Below are 16,270 nucleotides of genomic sequence, written 5' to 3' on the forward strand. Positions count from 1 at the left end.
TCAACCTCTGAGAGCCATCGGCTCAGGTGATTAGATTATTCCTGATTGGACACTGAGAAAGACACAGCTTCCACAATACTAGGTAGTACTACGACTACAGTACTAGCTATCAGTATTATGTGGAAAACCTCATAAATTAGTATTGCAGCACATGATGTTGTACCCTATGACATGCTGTGTTTTTGCAATAATAAATATAATTGCAAATGTATGTCTGAATCCATTGGCCAAAGTCACCTTTCACCCACATTCAGAGAATTGATTGTAGCAGTTGGTGAGGTTAATCTGAGAGTTGGAATCAGCCCTGAACAGAGCATGATCCTTTCTGGCATCCTGAACTGGTCATATGAGCTTAGCCAAAACAGAAAGGTAAAAGAAAACAGACAGAGTGGATGGGTGGGTGGGTGGTGCAGAGGAGTCAAATAAATACAGGAAAAGATTAGAGAGAAGGTGAGGTGAGGAGAAAATCTGAAGCTGTGGAGAAAGTATTGATAAAGTAGATGTATAGAAAGAAACAGAAGAACTTGGACAACTTGGATAGGATGAAACAAGAGGAAAGAGGAAACCAAATGAAGGAACATGTGTAAGATATATTAAGGTCAGGGGAGAGGTTAGAGAGAATAAGAAAAGCTGGGATTAGTGGGATTCTGAGAGACTAAATGACGTGAAGTTACATGAAGTACGGAGGTAATGAGTAATAAGTAGTGGCATCTGTGACCTTTAACCTTTGCTGAAATGATTGTGTTTTTCACACACTGCTTGAGACAGTTTGTTGACAGTTGGCTTGACAGTTGACAGTTGCTGACAGGTGGCTGGTTCCTGTTAATATCACACAGATTAAGAAGTCCTAACGCTGCCTACACAGCAGCTACATGTAATGTTAATACATATTACAAAGCAGCAAGTGCAAAACAACAAGCTCAGACAGCTGATCTGGTCCCTTGTTGTGTACGTACTGTTTCTGTCATGTTAAATTATAGTTAAAATATTCAGGAAATGTAAACGTCTGAGTTAATTATGCATTTCCTCATAACGATATAACTGCACATGAATCTCTTTTTTTCAGCTGAAGTCCCTGCTGCAATCAAAAACATAAATGGTTGATATTTGACAGACGTCCTTCTCATTGTTGGAACAGTTCCTGCATGTATGCGTAAGAAGAAATAAAGCGCAGATGAGGAAAGGACCTGCAGAAGTGAGCAATGGGAATTTATGTGGAACAATCCATCACTCACCTGAGAACAGCTGAAGGGAGTAGGTAGCAGAAAGCAGGTGTGTTTCCTGCAGTTCAGTCCAGAGAGGCTCAATCTGCAGAGTGAGAGCAGACTGAAGAAGACAGACGAGATCAGAGAGACAGAAAGAGAGAGAGAGCTGGGGACACTGGCTCAGGATTAGTCTCTTACTGGGCAACAGACAGAAAATCCTCTTTCTACTGTCAGTCAGCACGTCTGCCTACTTCTTCACACACACACAATCATGCACATACAAATAACTGTATAACAACACTAGGCTTTAATCATTTTATTTCATGCACACGCTTTCTTCAATACAACTGACACTCTTCTCATAAAAGACTTTAAAGTCTTTGCTCCTTTTACACACATTAATAACATGACTGAGATGAGGCTGCAGTAATTCCTGACGCCTGTGGTAAATCATGAGTGTAAACATTACCTCCCACGCAGGGCGAGCAGATCAAGGCTCATGTGCTTTGGTGCTCTGTGACACTTCAGCTGGAGGTCTGACTCTACCGCTCTGTTTCACTGAATCCCTGAAGCTTTGTGACCTAATTGACACATTTGCTCTGTTCAGGGCATCACACACCCATCTGCAAAGTATACTTAAAACTTCGGAGGTTACATGTTACATGTGCGATTTGTGAACTAGTTTGGATGCCAGGGATGCTCTAGTAAAATAGTGGTTCTGAGACTTTGGCGTGACATTTATTGTGAGGAAGAAGATGGAAGGAGTGTCTGTTCATCAGTTGTAAGATAAAGAATGATAAATGTGTCACACGTGCTAATAGTCCAGTTTCGACTGATTAAAATGTAGGTCAGGGTCATTTTATCTTTCTGAAAGAATAACTACCCAGCTCATAAAAAATCCACTTCCTCATAATGTCCCAATGGTTAATTGTGGTTTATGGATCATAAACACAAACATGGAGTGTAGCCTAATGCTGAAACTTTTTAATCAGTGTGGTAAATGTACTGTAGTGAAACTACCAGTGCTGTCTTTGACAATAAAAGAGCTGAGATCTCAGTCTCACTGTGTTGTGCCATCCATCCCTTAGAAATATGAGCCATATTGGTTAATCTGCAATAAATCCACTACTGAGACACTTGCAACCCATCACTGCCACCCTCCAGTAGGTTTCTCTGCACTGAAAACTGACAACAGATCCCACAGTAACAAGTTGGCACCCCTCCACTTGTTTTGGTTTCACAGTGTACCACTTTTCTCTCTCTCTCTTACTCCTTCTGTCTTACTCAGTTTCCTCCCTCTTCCCTCACTCTAACATAATTTCCTGCAACAAACAACACACACAAAGAAACAAAATTATTGATACCCACAGGGTGGCAGTTCACATCTGATAAGAAGTATAGAGGCCTTTGTCTTGTTCAAAGATGTCAATAGAGATGAATTCCATTTCATAAGAAATTTCATTATACAGTCAAAAGTTTCTTTGTAGTCCAAAGTGACTTACAATGCAGTTGCATTAATGTATGCACTGTGGCTGTTCGAATCTTTACAGCTGCTTTAATATAACATATATAATTGTAGCTTAACCCTGTAAACTTGTGTCGTCTCTTGTGTCATCGAAGCAAAATATGTAATGGAGACAACATAACAATGAAGTAGGCCTAAAGAGTCCCCTCTATAAAACCTATAAAAGTCTAAACACTCACAAATATTCCAAGTCATTCTTTGCAAAGTATTTCCAGATGTTGCCAGTGTAAGAATAAGGATGCTAATCTAAGCTCCTGAATTATGAATCACTGGAATTTTTAAATCTTTATTTATTTTTAATTCTTCATCAGTCTTTTGACATTGATATCACCACAAGACAAAACATTAGATGATGCTTTTTCAAATATTCTTAAATTAAAGTCTCTGTACTTGTTTATACAAAATTCTTGCTTTCACCTTAAATGTGCACTTAAATGTTTTTCTCTGATGTGTGGCTTCATGTGGTGTGTTTTTCTGTTTTACAACTAAAACATTTAAAGGTGATTCCTTTTCTGCCCCCCAGAGTTTTTTTTTTTTTTTTCATTATTGTACTACACACTATTGTACTATGCACTACACATTTGCTTAATTTGTTGTTGCACCAGAGATTATTGGGGCCTTAAATTATGTAGAGAAATTGAAATAGGATTAAATTTAAGGTCAAATGTTGCCAGAGGAGCCTGAACAGAAGAAGCTTAATGTCACAGGATCTATTGTGTAGTCCAAGGAAATACGCAAACACATAAGGCATGTTGAATTTATTTCCCCTGCACCTACAAGTGAAAAATGCAAACAAATAAATAAACACACAAACAAATACACAAAAAGAACATTACAGTACAAACATAGCATCCCATATTCCCACACCTGTATGTAAAACAGACACTCAGAATTACAGATGCAGTGCAAAGGACAAGTTTTCCCAAAAGCAAAGCCTGAAGACATTTCCTCTAATCACTCTGCAACAAGATTATTGTTTTATGAGGAAAGTTTACTGTTTTCACAGAGTCCTGCATAATTTCAACACTGCTACTGCATAACAACGGATGGCAAAGCCTAAAGAATATGTGGGTTACACTAAGAGACAAACGTGCTAGATTGAATGGACAAAATATTGTGTTATGCTTTTTGACAGAGCCTTCTGACAGCTACACAGATTAATATAGAGAAGCAGCGGGAGAGGTTAGAGGGATCGTCCAGTCAGACAAGCACAACATGCAGCTGTTGTGTGCATGCAGGACAACTATGACAATCATATCAGCAATATGGAAAACTAATTCTTATTAATATGCTACATTTTTTTAAACCTTAAAAAGACATCTCTTTTTTTTTTATTAAGTTAAACAGATTTCTTGCCATACAAGAGCGTGGGATGCAAAAATAAAAATTCAACATAAAAGCAAAAGGTACAAAGAAACAATAAAATCCATTTTCATAGCATGACAATTCAAAGAGTTTCTTCATCAACCATATGATATGTGTGGAGTCACTATATACAAAAATAACAAATACAGTATCTGATGAAATAAATAGCATGGTAAATAACGATCATACTGTCACTCCAGCAAAGCTACATCTCAGAGAGTGCAAAAACCGTCCCAGCCCACATCCCAGAGTCACACACTGGGACCTGACTACACATGTCAGTATATGGCAATTAGGGAAAGAAATGAATCAAACCGCACAAAAAAAGCTGCAAAAGCTTTGGGTCAGTCAAGGTTATAACATTATTTAAACACTAGAGGGAGATATTTGCTGCGATGACTTCACTGTGTTAACACTTACATGCTACTGTTCAGTCTACATTTCCTAGTTTCAGAAAAAAAAAGTAGTTGAATGAATGAAAGTACAGTACAGTCAAACTCTTAAAGGAGATCATAAGATTTCTAAACAAGATTTATAGAAAACTGTATGCTTGCAAACTGGGGGAAATCGACCTACACTAGTGGAAGGCACTAATAAAGTCTTTAATTTCGTATCATTCATGTGGACATTATTTTATAAACAGCTTTCCATTATCACGGGAAGTCTTTAAGCAATGTCGGGCTAAAGACTGAATTGTTTCCTCAATGGCAAAGTTAGCCACTTCATCAAAATATATCTAATTTTCAATGTTTAATTACCATCGTGTGTTGAATTTAGCGTCTTTCGACATCATATTTGAAGGCTTAAAGGCGTACCCAGCCGACTGAGGATGCATAGTGGCTTAGGGAGTCACCCTGGTGAGAGTGAAGCATGCTAAGCTGAGGATTAGGGGTCAGGTTGAAGGCCATTTAAACAGTTACATCCCAAGCTGAAATCATGCAAATTTTATTCAGATGCCATCGTGACAAAAGCATTTTTGGGGCCTTCTTGTTGCACGGACATGGCACAGAAATGCACAGGCAACAGAACACAGACAACAGCACGGACACACAAGCTCTGACAACTCTCTGTCACGCTATCTGTATATGCTACATCTCTGTCTTCTCCACTGTATTTCAACCGTTCACTGCATGCTCTAAGCCTTTCCTGCACTCTGAAGAACCGTGCTGTCAGGTGCACCGCACTCTCCGCTGAGGAATGACGAGCACACATAGCGACATGTCATTACTTCAAAACCCACATGCAATTCAACCAAACAACCCTTTCTTCTTGTTCTCCTTGAAAACAGTGGTTCTACCACCTTAGAAATTCCCATCATTCTCATGTACAACTCTCAATCCTGTTCAGCTGTCCTCAACACATCTCTCACTTCTTATTTCTATTTCCATGTCACCCTCAAAACTTCACAATTTCCTCTTGATTCATGAGATCATGTGGGCATGTTGCCCTTGAGGGTCCAGGTTTGGAAGGCTCCCACTGGCAACAAACAGCTGTAACTCAGGCAGGAAGCCTGGGCTCGATCTTCAGCGAGAGATCATAGAGTGTATCTTCATCCATGATCAGAGTCTTATCCAGAAGATACTGGGTAACCTGGACAGAAAGAAAATGCTTCTGACCAGGGATGAAAAAGCAAATAAACAATCTTTAGCTACTAGAAGATGAGACCAAAATATATATACCTTCATTTTCATTATATATTTCTGTTTTGTTTTGTTTTTTTTCCTGTGTGGGTTTTTATATACTATACTACTATAATATATCAATAGTTTGATTTTCATTGTTTTCAAATGTACTTTACATTCAGTGATGCTCATTGAAAAAACAAAGTACCTTGGCTTGATGCTCTATTCTGTATGGAGTCTGCTGGAACTGTCGGATCTCTCTGATGATGTGAGATATCTAAAGGAAATGTGCAATTCAAGTTGACAACCAAAGTTCAGTGGTGCAAGTTAATACACAGATGACATGCACATCTTTCCTGTATATATTCCCTTACCATCCTCATTTTGGAGAAATTAACAAGACCTTCTTCAGTAAAATTGGGTGTTCCCTCCTCAATAAAGGCCAAGTCTGTTAGATACATTCCCAGGTATGGTACACATGGAGGGTTGCAGCTGTAGGTAAACAGTGCAAATTATAATGTATAATTTAATAAGAGCTCAAAAGAGCACATCTTTATTTTCCTGTTTGTGTTATGAACAATGATATCGTGAGAAAATGTCTCACTTCTTCAGGGTCTCCCTCAGGTTTTTAAACCTTCCCTCTGAGGACACAGTCTTCTGCAGTTTGTCCATCAGGGCTTTAGTCTGCACAACAAATACACATTTAAAATAATTTTAAAAGATAATTATGAGCAGCAAAAAACAAATAAGACAGTTGCATTTACCTAAGATCCACTTCCTCTTAACAAAAGATGACTAGAATAATCAAATGACCACTCAAACGTGATTTAGTCCTGAAAAGGCAGCATGGCAAGGCAGACCATGTGGTGATTGGATGATGGATGATTATGGTTTGAATTGATTCAGTGTTCATCAGAATTCAGCTAAGAGCAGATACTACACATTACAGGTACAGCATGCGCCTTTCTGTACTGTCTTTTTATATTTACATGGTATTTAAATACAACACTTACTTGCACCTTCACTTATGCATTTTATGTACAGTGTGTATTTTAGTTTGTATCTACGGAGAGAACTGATGTAGAGCTGTTCCACCTGTTTGCTGACTTTAGCCCAGGTCTTCTTCAAACGGTAGATGGCGCTGCGATTGAGTGCAGAAGTGATCTCCAGTACGCCGTTGTAGTTGTTGAGACAGCGGCAGATGTCAGCCACAGCCACCCACTTCTCTATGGAGCTGGCCCTTGAGCCCACATCCGTATGGGTCATAATCTGCGATGCCACCAGGTTACTCATCTACCAATGGAAATTGACAACATGGACATTTGCTGGATACTTACAGAAGGGTCAAAAACAACAAGACAGCGAAAGAACTTACATCATTGAAGTGCTGACTAGTTTTCATGATGTAGGGCGTTCTTTCTGTTTTATCAACCTTCATCCAGCCCTGGCCAAGGAACTCTCTTAAAGAGGGAGGAAAACGACATGTGGTAAATATAGCACAATATTTTCACAGCTTATACTTACACCTTACCAACTGCAACTTAGAAAGAAGCAACACATTAAAAATACATCAGTACAAAGGCACAACAAGGCCTGTTTTACTTTACTATATAAATACAATATATGTCTTTGTATGACGAAATACTGTGTATTTACACAGATAAAAACATCTTTTAGAGCCTTAGATATGTTACTATATTGAGGAATTTCCTGCTGCTGAATCAAAAAACTTTAAAATCCATTACAATCCAATGATTAAATACAAAGTGCTAAAGAATCTAAAATGATGTTAAAGATCTTGTAAACCTACATTGTATCAGATATTTTTTACATAGCAATGTCAATATGTAGACATAGTACACAATAACATAGTACAAGTAAACAAATAACAAGCAAAACTATAGTTTTTGAAATTTAAAATTGCGACAACATCAGTTTTCTTAATATTTTTTTTGGTCTCATGATAACCTGTATCTGTAAAAGTGGTTTGGTTTTCTTTGGCCCTAACAGTGTAAGAGTATCATGAGAGGACTGACTCATAAGGAATGCTTCTGAAGACGATGTGATCCAGGAGGGTGATCTGCTCAGCCAGCTCCATTGCTGAAAGAGACTCAAAACATTCTGCCTTCGGACAGTCCGCCTAAACGCACACATGGACATGCACCCACACACATACCCACACACGAGCAGAGACAAGAAGTGATAAACAACAAACAGAAATAACAAGGAAATATAAATATCTCATAATGGGACTGACTAAGATGAATATGTTTCCTGACAGTTGACAGTTGCCTGGAGACCATCACAGTCAGGACAGGGTGTATTTACCACTTCCGCCTGAAGGAAAGGACACTGTGTGATGACCTAGACTAGACTAGATCACACAGACTAGAATCCGAGAAAAGGGTAATTGGGGATAACCAGAAAAGCAAGGTTACAGTTTTTTCTTATTTTTTTAACATTACTGTCCACAGGATAATTGGTGACTCTAAATTGCCCATAGGTATGAATATTTGTCTGTGTCTATATTCCCTGTGACAGTCTGGTGACTTGTCCAGAGTGTCTACCCTGCCTCTCTCCCAATGACGGCTCCAGCAGAGGTTGGGATGATGAATAGATGGACGGACTTCTACTGTGCTAAGAAAGTGATGATGAAGATATAATTGATACTAGTTTTATGAAGTTTGTCTTAGCAGTTGAGAAAAACTGTAAGTAAATCTTAAGTCTTAATTTTTACAGTCATGTCAGAGAGAACATCCACTAAATATTAAATCAAGTCTCCAATAACATTAGGTCCAATAGAATAATGATGAATTCATTATTAGAAAGAGTTCATGCGCTGCGACTTTCTCACCATCTGTAAAATGTCCTCTATTCTCAGCTGAGCGTCTTCCTGATCATCTTGAGAAAGGGCACTAGGAGAGAGAATAGAAAGGAATTCAACACAATACAACAGTGCTGCATGTGTGTCCTCTGTGTACAGACATTTTTGTTTATCTGTGTGTCCTGTACCTTAGTATGTTGGCAGTAGCTTTTCTCTCCTGAGGCAGAAGGTCTGGATCTCTGAGCACCTCCTCCAGGAGACAGATCACTGACATCTTCAGGTCCCCGTTCATCTCAAAGTCCTGAACACAAACACAACTCAACTTCTGCACTTGAAAGGACCCTACAAACGTAATGGGCTCTTAATGATCATCATGACATGCCTCACTTCAACAAGCACCCTAATATTAATATAATCATTCTTAAATCTAAAATTCAAAACCAACTAATAAAGTGAAGGGTCAACAAAATAGCTTCATTTTTCTCACACTGAAGTTGAAAATTCTTACAAAGATAAACATTTAGATAAATATTTCATATCTGTTTCATATTCCTTATCAATACTGTAGGTTATTATGATTAGCATCATAAGATGCTGATTATATATGATGATTGATATACAATGATGATAGATAGATTTATATAATTAATGTTCACTGCAATATTTGGCATAATTCAGTTGACGGTAATTATATACAGGTATATTTTATACTGTAATTTTTCATATTTAACATGTTTTTGTCTGTTAACTGTTGTTGTGATGGTCATTTAAAGACACTACATTGCAAAAGTCGCCTCCATGTTTTTATTTTACCCACAGCCCAAAAGCAGTTGTATTGCAGTAACTATGTAGTTTACGGTTAACGTTATGTTCTGGAAAATTATTTGAAAACATGTTTATGTTTAAAATAGCTGGTAGCACTTTACAATACTCACACTGACCACATCTGCTTTAAGCTAATAAAGCAAATTCAGTATCTAATAAATGAAGTGACCACACTAAAAACAACTTTCTTTTCCTACGCTCCCAGTTTGACTCCTATTGAAGTGTCAGTTTTAACAAGCTCTTTGTTCTTTGGCCTCCAAAAAAAAAAAAAAAAAAAAAAACGAGAGTGGGTCTCTATGTATGTGTTTGTGCATCCAGGTGTGGTAACAAGTCAACTAAAGCTAACCTGTCGTCACAGCATTTTACACTATTGAGGAAAAATACATAAAACAGATCGATGCTGTTAGACTGGAATGGCCTATATGCAGGGAGTCAGGCAATTACCTTGATATTCAATTCATTATAGAACAGTGGGTAGGTGGACTGAGACAAGTAGCTGCTCGTGTAATTCACACAGCGCCAATATGCAGTGTGTGTTTCTGTGCATGTGTTTGTGTTGACACGCTCAAGCGAGAGCAGTGGAGCAGAGAGAGAGAGAACGCAACTGCTTTAATGAGACCGCAGACTCGTTCACCACAGCGAAACGGGGGACCCCACACAGACAGTGGTGAGTGCAGACTGACCTGCGAGTGTTTGGAGACCCAGTGGCGCAGCACATTGAGAACTCTGTTAGTTGCTGCTCGGCGGATGATGAACTCTTTATCGCAAGTTCTTTCAGAGTTCGTAAACACTGGAGGGGACATTAAAACCAAAAAAGAAGAAAAAATAGAGCCACAGAATGAATGTTATTATTCTGTGATGTTATAAAACTTTCTTTAATTATAAAGTAACTAAAGAAACTGATTTATCAGTGACTAAAAAGATTTTTTTTCTGTTGTTCTTTGGTTGATGTTTAACAAGCTTTATATTGACAGTGTCAATAACATGACTTTTCCAAAAGGAATAAATTAGTTGTTATCTTTTGTCTAATTTATTTAATTGGATTCCCTTGTACAGTAGAGGACTTAGGATAATAAACAGGATAATTTCTGAGTTCATACTGAGTTCATAATTTCTGAGTTCATGGACTGATAAATGTTTAGCTTACATGAATTTGACTGCTTTAAAATCTCTTTTCCTGAAATGTTTGTGTACCTGGTGGTGCCCCATGCCCTGCTGCAGCTGTGGCGATAGCGAAGGCCGAGGCAGGAGAGACTGAGCAACGTGAATTCTCTCCGGACTGGACTGCAGACACACAAATAGATGAATTTCATTAAGACCACAATACTGTCGTATAGAGTGGGGGACAACAACAGCAAACTTTCATGGTTAACTATTAATACCATATACCAAATATCATTACTTTTCATAGCAAGCACAGTTCACACACACACACACATTCAGATCCCAACTGTCATTGCATCAATCATCACCTTGAGTATCAACTCCAAACACAAAAGCATCATCACTGATAGTCATCATCATCCTGACTGAAGCTGTGTTACTGTGCCTCTGCAGCTGTCCTACGTACAGGCTGACCCCCAGGCAGTCGATTTAACCTGGTCCATCTGGAAAACCATCTCAAGACAATTAAACTTATATCCACGCACTCTCTCACGATCATAGCACCCATTAATGCCCTGCTCTAGTGTTTGAGCTTTAATTTATACTGCTGTATTAATGATGTCAGCCTCTAGGGTCAGGGATCTTTGCTTGACCCTGCCGAGTAGCCTGTCAGTGAGAAGAGGACTCTGGCTACGGTACTGGGCTTTAGTTATGAGTCATAAACCACACAAACACACACACGCACACACACAGTCCTACCACCAGGCTGTCTGTAGCGGAGGTGTCGGGGTGTCGAAGGGGAGCGACATGGAGACATGTCTCCTGCTTCACTGCTCTGAGGAGATTCTGGGATGATTTTCTCCAGTGACGCTGACTCTAGAACAGCTAGACAGGAGGAGAGGGGTAAGAATAACATCACGATGGTGGTTACTACTGCTGCCCTACTTTATTAGGCTTAACGGTTGTTTGCAAGCCGTATGATACTCCCCTTCAGAACTTCAGACTCACAGAATCCTCACATCTCCAGTTTGTACTCAACCGATTACTGACCCAGATTACTTTCCCAGAATCCTTCACACCATCTCCAGCTTCACCCCTCAGTTCCTGTTTCCCGTTCTTCCTCTTTCCCCCACCTGAACCTTTTAACCATTCGTAGTGTTGTTGTTTCCTGTGGTGAACAGCTGTCACACACAGTTCTTCACACACTCTAAACACACACATTGTCCAAAGTCTGCTAATGAGGTCTAACTGCAGTTTGTTCTTGCTGCTGCTTCAGATGCCCTAATGCTGTCTCTCCAGTTTGAGAGGACTGTTGTAAGACCACTGTTAAAAGATCTCATAGTCAAACACACAACTCCCACCAGGCGCCTGTTCTGCTCTTTTGGGGAACACTTCACACTCCAGCTCTTCATAAGCGTGTTAGTTCACCAATAAAGCTCCACACATTCAGTTATAGATACAGTATTTAGCTTACATATATACCCACAGAACAGACTGGACATGGCAAATGCATAACGTAAGATGTATGTCAAGTATTGGAAGCTGATATTCATGTTTTTGATGTAGAATAATTTAACACTCCATTAAAATCTTGCCTTTTGACCGCGTGGTATCAGTAACTATTGATTACTACTAATGTGTGGAAGGACACTTGTACTACATCTAATTACGTGCCAGTGATGAGGAAGTGAAATTCTTTCAGCTGACTGTTAACGTTACTCTGCTGAGACTTGGTCATTGGTATTGCAAGTATCGGTATAGATACATTTAAACCAAACCTAACCCTAACCATAATGGTTTGTACAGTAGGCTAAAAAAGTCTTTCGCACAGTGACTTACCTCTGCGGATGCTCCGGCGCAATTTGCCACAGAAGGGGTCGATCCTAGGCACCTCCTCCCCCTCTGTAGCTGAGCAGGGGATTTGGTCCGGGGACGAGGGAATAGGGGGAACTTGGTCCTGTGGCGACTTGGAGTTGTTGGGTGGAGGAGAAGTGGAAGAAGGAGGAGAAGAGGTGGTCGGAGTCGGGGTCTGAGGCGTTGTGGTGAGCGGGGTGTGGGCAGATGTAGGGCTGCTGCCAGCCGACTGGGAAGAGTTATAACTGATGCTGGAGTTCGACAGAGGACTGGTTAGGTCGAGCCCTCCAACCCTGGCAGTGATGGGTGAGTGGAGGGAGAGCTTCCTCGTTCGGACAGGGGACGAGGTGCGAGACGGGATGGACAGGGGAGGAGGAGAGGAGAACTTGCGGCACAGACGAGGAGATTTGTCATTTATGTGCTCACCACCTCTGTTATTCTGATTGGTGGCAAAGAACAGCTCCAAGGACCTGAGATGGAGACAAGCAAAGCAATATGTTAGAAAAATAACAGGTTATTAAAGAAGCAATAAAGAGCAAGTTCAGGGGAAAAGGAAGAAAAGATGAAAAGGAATTGTATAATTGTTACAGCTCAAAACAAGAGCCACTACTCTCTTTACACTAAACATAAAAAAACTTCAGCTGCAAATAGATTTTGTGACATAGGCTTCCTATCAATCATCACTTTTCTTTATCACAGATTACATCTGCAACACTTAAATACTTTGATTACGAGTAAAGTGCAAATGCTTTAATCAACGAGCATTTTGGTTATCATATTCATGATGACATTAACACTTCTTAGAGAGTCATATACACAGAGCTATATCAAGGGAAGGGTAATCATGCATAGATAAACGCAGCCATAATTTATTCAGGCCTGTTATTCAGCAGGAAATAAATGATCAAATTGCATCCCAGAATGAAAGAAGAGGGGAAATAAAATGCTGAAAGAGGAAAGTAAATGAAAAGCAGAGAGGAGAATTGCTGAAGAACTTTGATACAAGCAGGAAAAGAGGAAGCAAGCAGCAAAAGATGCTTAAGAGGAGGATATAACTAGCTGCATACTGGAGACTACAAAATACACTGCCCCTCCAAAAAGTCACCATCTGGAGCCTCCCATTGGATAATTACTGCAAGGATGATTATTTTTCAGCTGGCAACAAGTTATTTTACCATAACTGATGCTGTGAGTAGCTTCTCATTTCTTAAACAACCATGTCTGAAGACACATCCTGTGGTCGTGGAAAAGATGGTAATCTGTTTCAGAAGGGACTTCCCTGGTGGCACAGACATTTTCCAAGATGATAATGCCAGGATTCATCGGGCTCAGATTGCGAAAAAGTGGTTCACGTAGCATGATACATCATTTTCACACATGGATTGTCCACCACAGAGTCCAGACCTTAACCCCATTAAGAATGTGTGCTGTAATCAAACAAAATATTAGAGTGTGCAACTTTTCTTTTGGACGGGCAGTGCATTTCCCTTTTTCTCATTACTGTCATCAACCCAATATTTCCAACTGGTGGAATTAGTCCCAGTGAGTCGCGATTCAGTCATTTAACAAGATAGGCAGCAGGTTCATTAAAAAGTAAAAGTAAAGAGAAAAGTCATGCTTCTGCTAAGTGTCAGACCAAGACCGAAGGAGAGGAAGACCAGGCAGGAGAGCTGGAAAGAGACAGTAAAGAGGGAGGACAGAGAGAGAGAGAGAGAACATTTGGTTACTTGGACTGATCCATGGCTATCTTCTTAATCTTCAGACTGTAGTCAGGACAGATGGATGAGATAGACAGACGGTCAAATGAGTAGTACTGTGCCCTGTAGTTAGAAGGGACATGAAGAGACAGGTAGGTGGACAACAGAAAAATTATTTAACGGGTGAGTGTGATGGTTGGATTGACACATGAAAATACAAGTAGCAGATGTGACAGAGATGGGAAATGACTTGAGGGAATAAGATGGAAGGACGATTGATGAATCTTTTGATAGGCAACAGGTAGAAGAGGAGGGAGAACGTTTGAGTCATCAGTTAAATAAGGATGTGTGCAACCATTACAGGGACTATTTTAGAGGGAGGACAACAAATTTAATAGAGGACATATCTTCCATGTACAGTATGTGTATGTGCTTCAGGGCAGAATAAAAAACCCTGGGCCTTAAGAAGTTAAAAAAAATGAATAAACAAACATTGTGGATCTTTTAAATCTTCTTTGTAAACTTCCTCAGTTAAACAGTCTCTCTCTGGAGAATTAAGGAGAGAAGCATTTTTATAATAAGGGCATTGAGTAGAACAAGAACACATTCACCTTTACCGAAAAAGTAAAGGTGAGTAAATTTAAACAAGGGGAATTCCTCCCCACACCCGCCCACCACCCTTCCTGCACACCCCTGTTCAAGTAAAGGAGTCCACTGGACATGGTGAGTTAGGCTTTATACACAAACCTGCCCTGGGGCAGTTGAAAATCTAAGTAAAGCGAAGCAGAGGGAGGAATATAAACACACAAATCTGATGCAGCCAGAAACCTAATAAGAGAGAGACAGAGAGAACATGAGAAAAGTGGTGAGTGAGAGAGAAACCCCTCATTTGATGCATAATATATTCCTATGACCGTGCCAAAAAGTTTGTAGAAGCATCTGCTCTGCTGGCCTCCACACACAGGCCTGTATGTTCTTCAGCCAGTATGTATTTAGCCTTGTCGACAGAGGTGGAAGCTGGTCACCGAATCCAAAACACTGACCCGCATCTGACTACATCATTCACAGGTTAAAAGGAGGAAGCTAATAAAACACCTCCTGAGTAGCGCCAAAACATTTCTTGGGTGTATGAGCACACAATCATGCAAACACAAACATAAACACACATAATATTGGCAATAACTATGTGTGTATGTATATAAAATAATAATATCAGTATATTCTTGAAGACTTATGGTAGTAATGAATGTGTGTCTGCCTTTTTTTATTTGTGACTTTACAATTGTGTGGATGCATTGTATCACCTAATAGGTATGGAGGAGAAGGGCTTCTTGTAGATGTCAGCGAGTTTGTCCATGACCACCATAGCCGTGGTGAAAATCCTGTATGTGTGCAGGAAGGTGTTGAGGAAGTCTATGGAGAGGAAACGCAGGTCGGTCAGCCTCTCCAGCAGCCGCTCCACGCTGGCATAGCGGATCTGAGGGACCTTGCAGGAGTTGAGCGTCTTGCTGAAGCAAATGTCAACATCATCTTTATGGAGACGCACATCGGATCTGATGGATACACACGTACACAAATACAAACACACACACACACACACACATAACCAAGCATGGGTGACTACCGGGCCGCTAAGCAAGGAAAAGGTTATGAAAATAGCTGTGCAAAAAAACAACCAAGTAAAAGAAGAGAAATTAATATAAAACTCACATATTTCAAAGAAGGAGGAAGGAAACAAGGGTGTACCAAAGAATATCATCAAGCAGAATTCAGCAACAGCATAAATAAATAATAGAAGCATAATACATAACATACAGCCTAAAAACACGACTGTAACATTTCATCTGCTACATTAGAAATTTATGTTTTGCAACACTGGCATGAAGAGATGGGCCTTCCTCTTCACACACACAAACATACTTACTTGATCATATGAGGCACGGTGACTTTGGAGTTCTCTTCAAATACACTAGTCATCAGGCCATTACAGCGGATGTTATCTATACACTACACACACACACAGAGAGAGAGAGAGAGAGAGATAAGCGCAAAATGGGTAATGAGAGATAAACTGAAAGCACGTCAGCCTGAGGAGTGAAAATGTGAATTTTTATTTTTATTACTAGTTTTTATTATTAGTATTTAAGGCAGCAGACTGATGGGATCTAAAACACCATGAACTCTGCTGATGGGAAAATGCTTTTAAATTTACATTAAAAACTGTCAGTGTATTTTTTATTTCTGATAAG

General features: G+C 39.7%; 1 protein-coding gene across 6 annotated transcripts in view; it reads right to left on the reverse strand.

The window, feature by feature from the left end:
• Nucleotides 1-3,473: 3,473 nt before the first annotated feature.
• Nucleotides 3,474-16,270, reverse strand: part of rasgrf2b (Ras protein-specific guanine nucleotide-releasing factor 2b) — a 32,960-nt gene continuing 20,163 nt past the window's right edge. Inside the window, exons 14-29 of one of the 6 annotated variants that reach the window (XM_026343605.1) lie at nt 15,946-16,028; nt 15,326-15,529; nt 14,052-14,144; nt 12,310-12,794; nt 11,230-11,355; nt 10,561-10,650; nt 10,050-10,156; nt 8,730-8,842; nt 8,572-8,632; nt 7,754-7,857; nt 7,093-7,177; nt 6,813-7,010; nt 6,322-6,401; nt 6,092-6,209; nt 5,926-5,994; nt 3,474-5,706 (exon numbers count right to left, since the gene is read on the reverse strand). In XM_026343605.1, coding sequence (XP_026199390.1) covers nt 5,593-5,706; nt 5,926-5,994; nt 6,092-6,209; nt 6,322-6,401; nt 6,813-7,010; nt 7,093-7,177; nt 7,754-7,857; nt 8,572-8,632; nt 8,730-8,842; nt 10,050-10,156; nt 10,561-10,650; nt 11,230-11,355; nt 12,310-12,794; nt 14,052-14,144; nt 15,326-15,529; nt 15,946-16,028 — 2,130 coding nt within the window. In that variant the 3' untranslated portion in view covers nt 3,474-5,592. Of the gene's footprint in view, nt 5,707-5,925; nt 5,995-6,091; nt 6,210-6,321; nt 6,402-6,812; nt 7,011-7,092; nt 7,178-7,753; nt 7,858-8,571; nt 8,633-8,729; nt 8,843-10,049; nt 10,157-10,560; nt 10,651-11,229; nt 11,356-12,309; nt 12,795-14,051; nt 14,145-15,325; nt 15,575-15,945; nt 16,029-16,270 lie in introns of all 6 variants that reach the window. The other 5 variants (XM_026343604.1, XM_026343603.1, XM_026343607.1 and 2 more) reach the window with 5 other exon arrangements.

This window comes from Anabas testudineus, chromosome 9 (assembly GCF_900324465.2).
Source record: "Anabas testudineus chromosome 9, fAnaTes1.2, whole genome shotgun sequence".
Classification (NCBI taxonomy): Eukaryota; Metazoa; Chordata; class Actinopteri; order Anabantiformes; family Anabantidae; genus Anabas; species Anabas testudineus.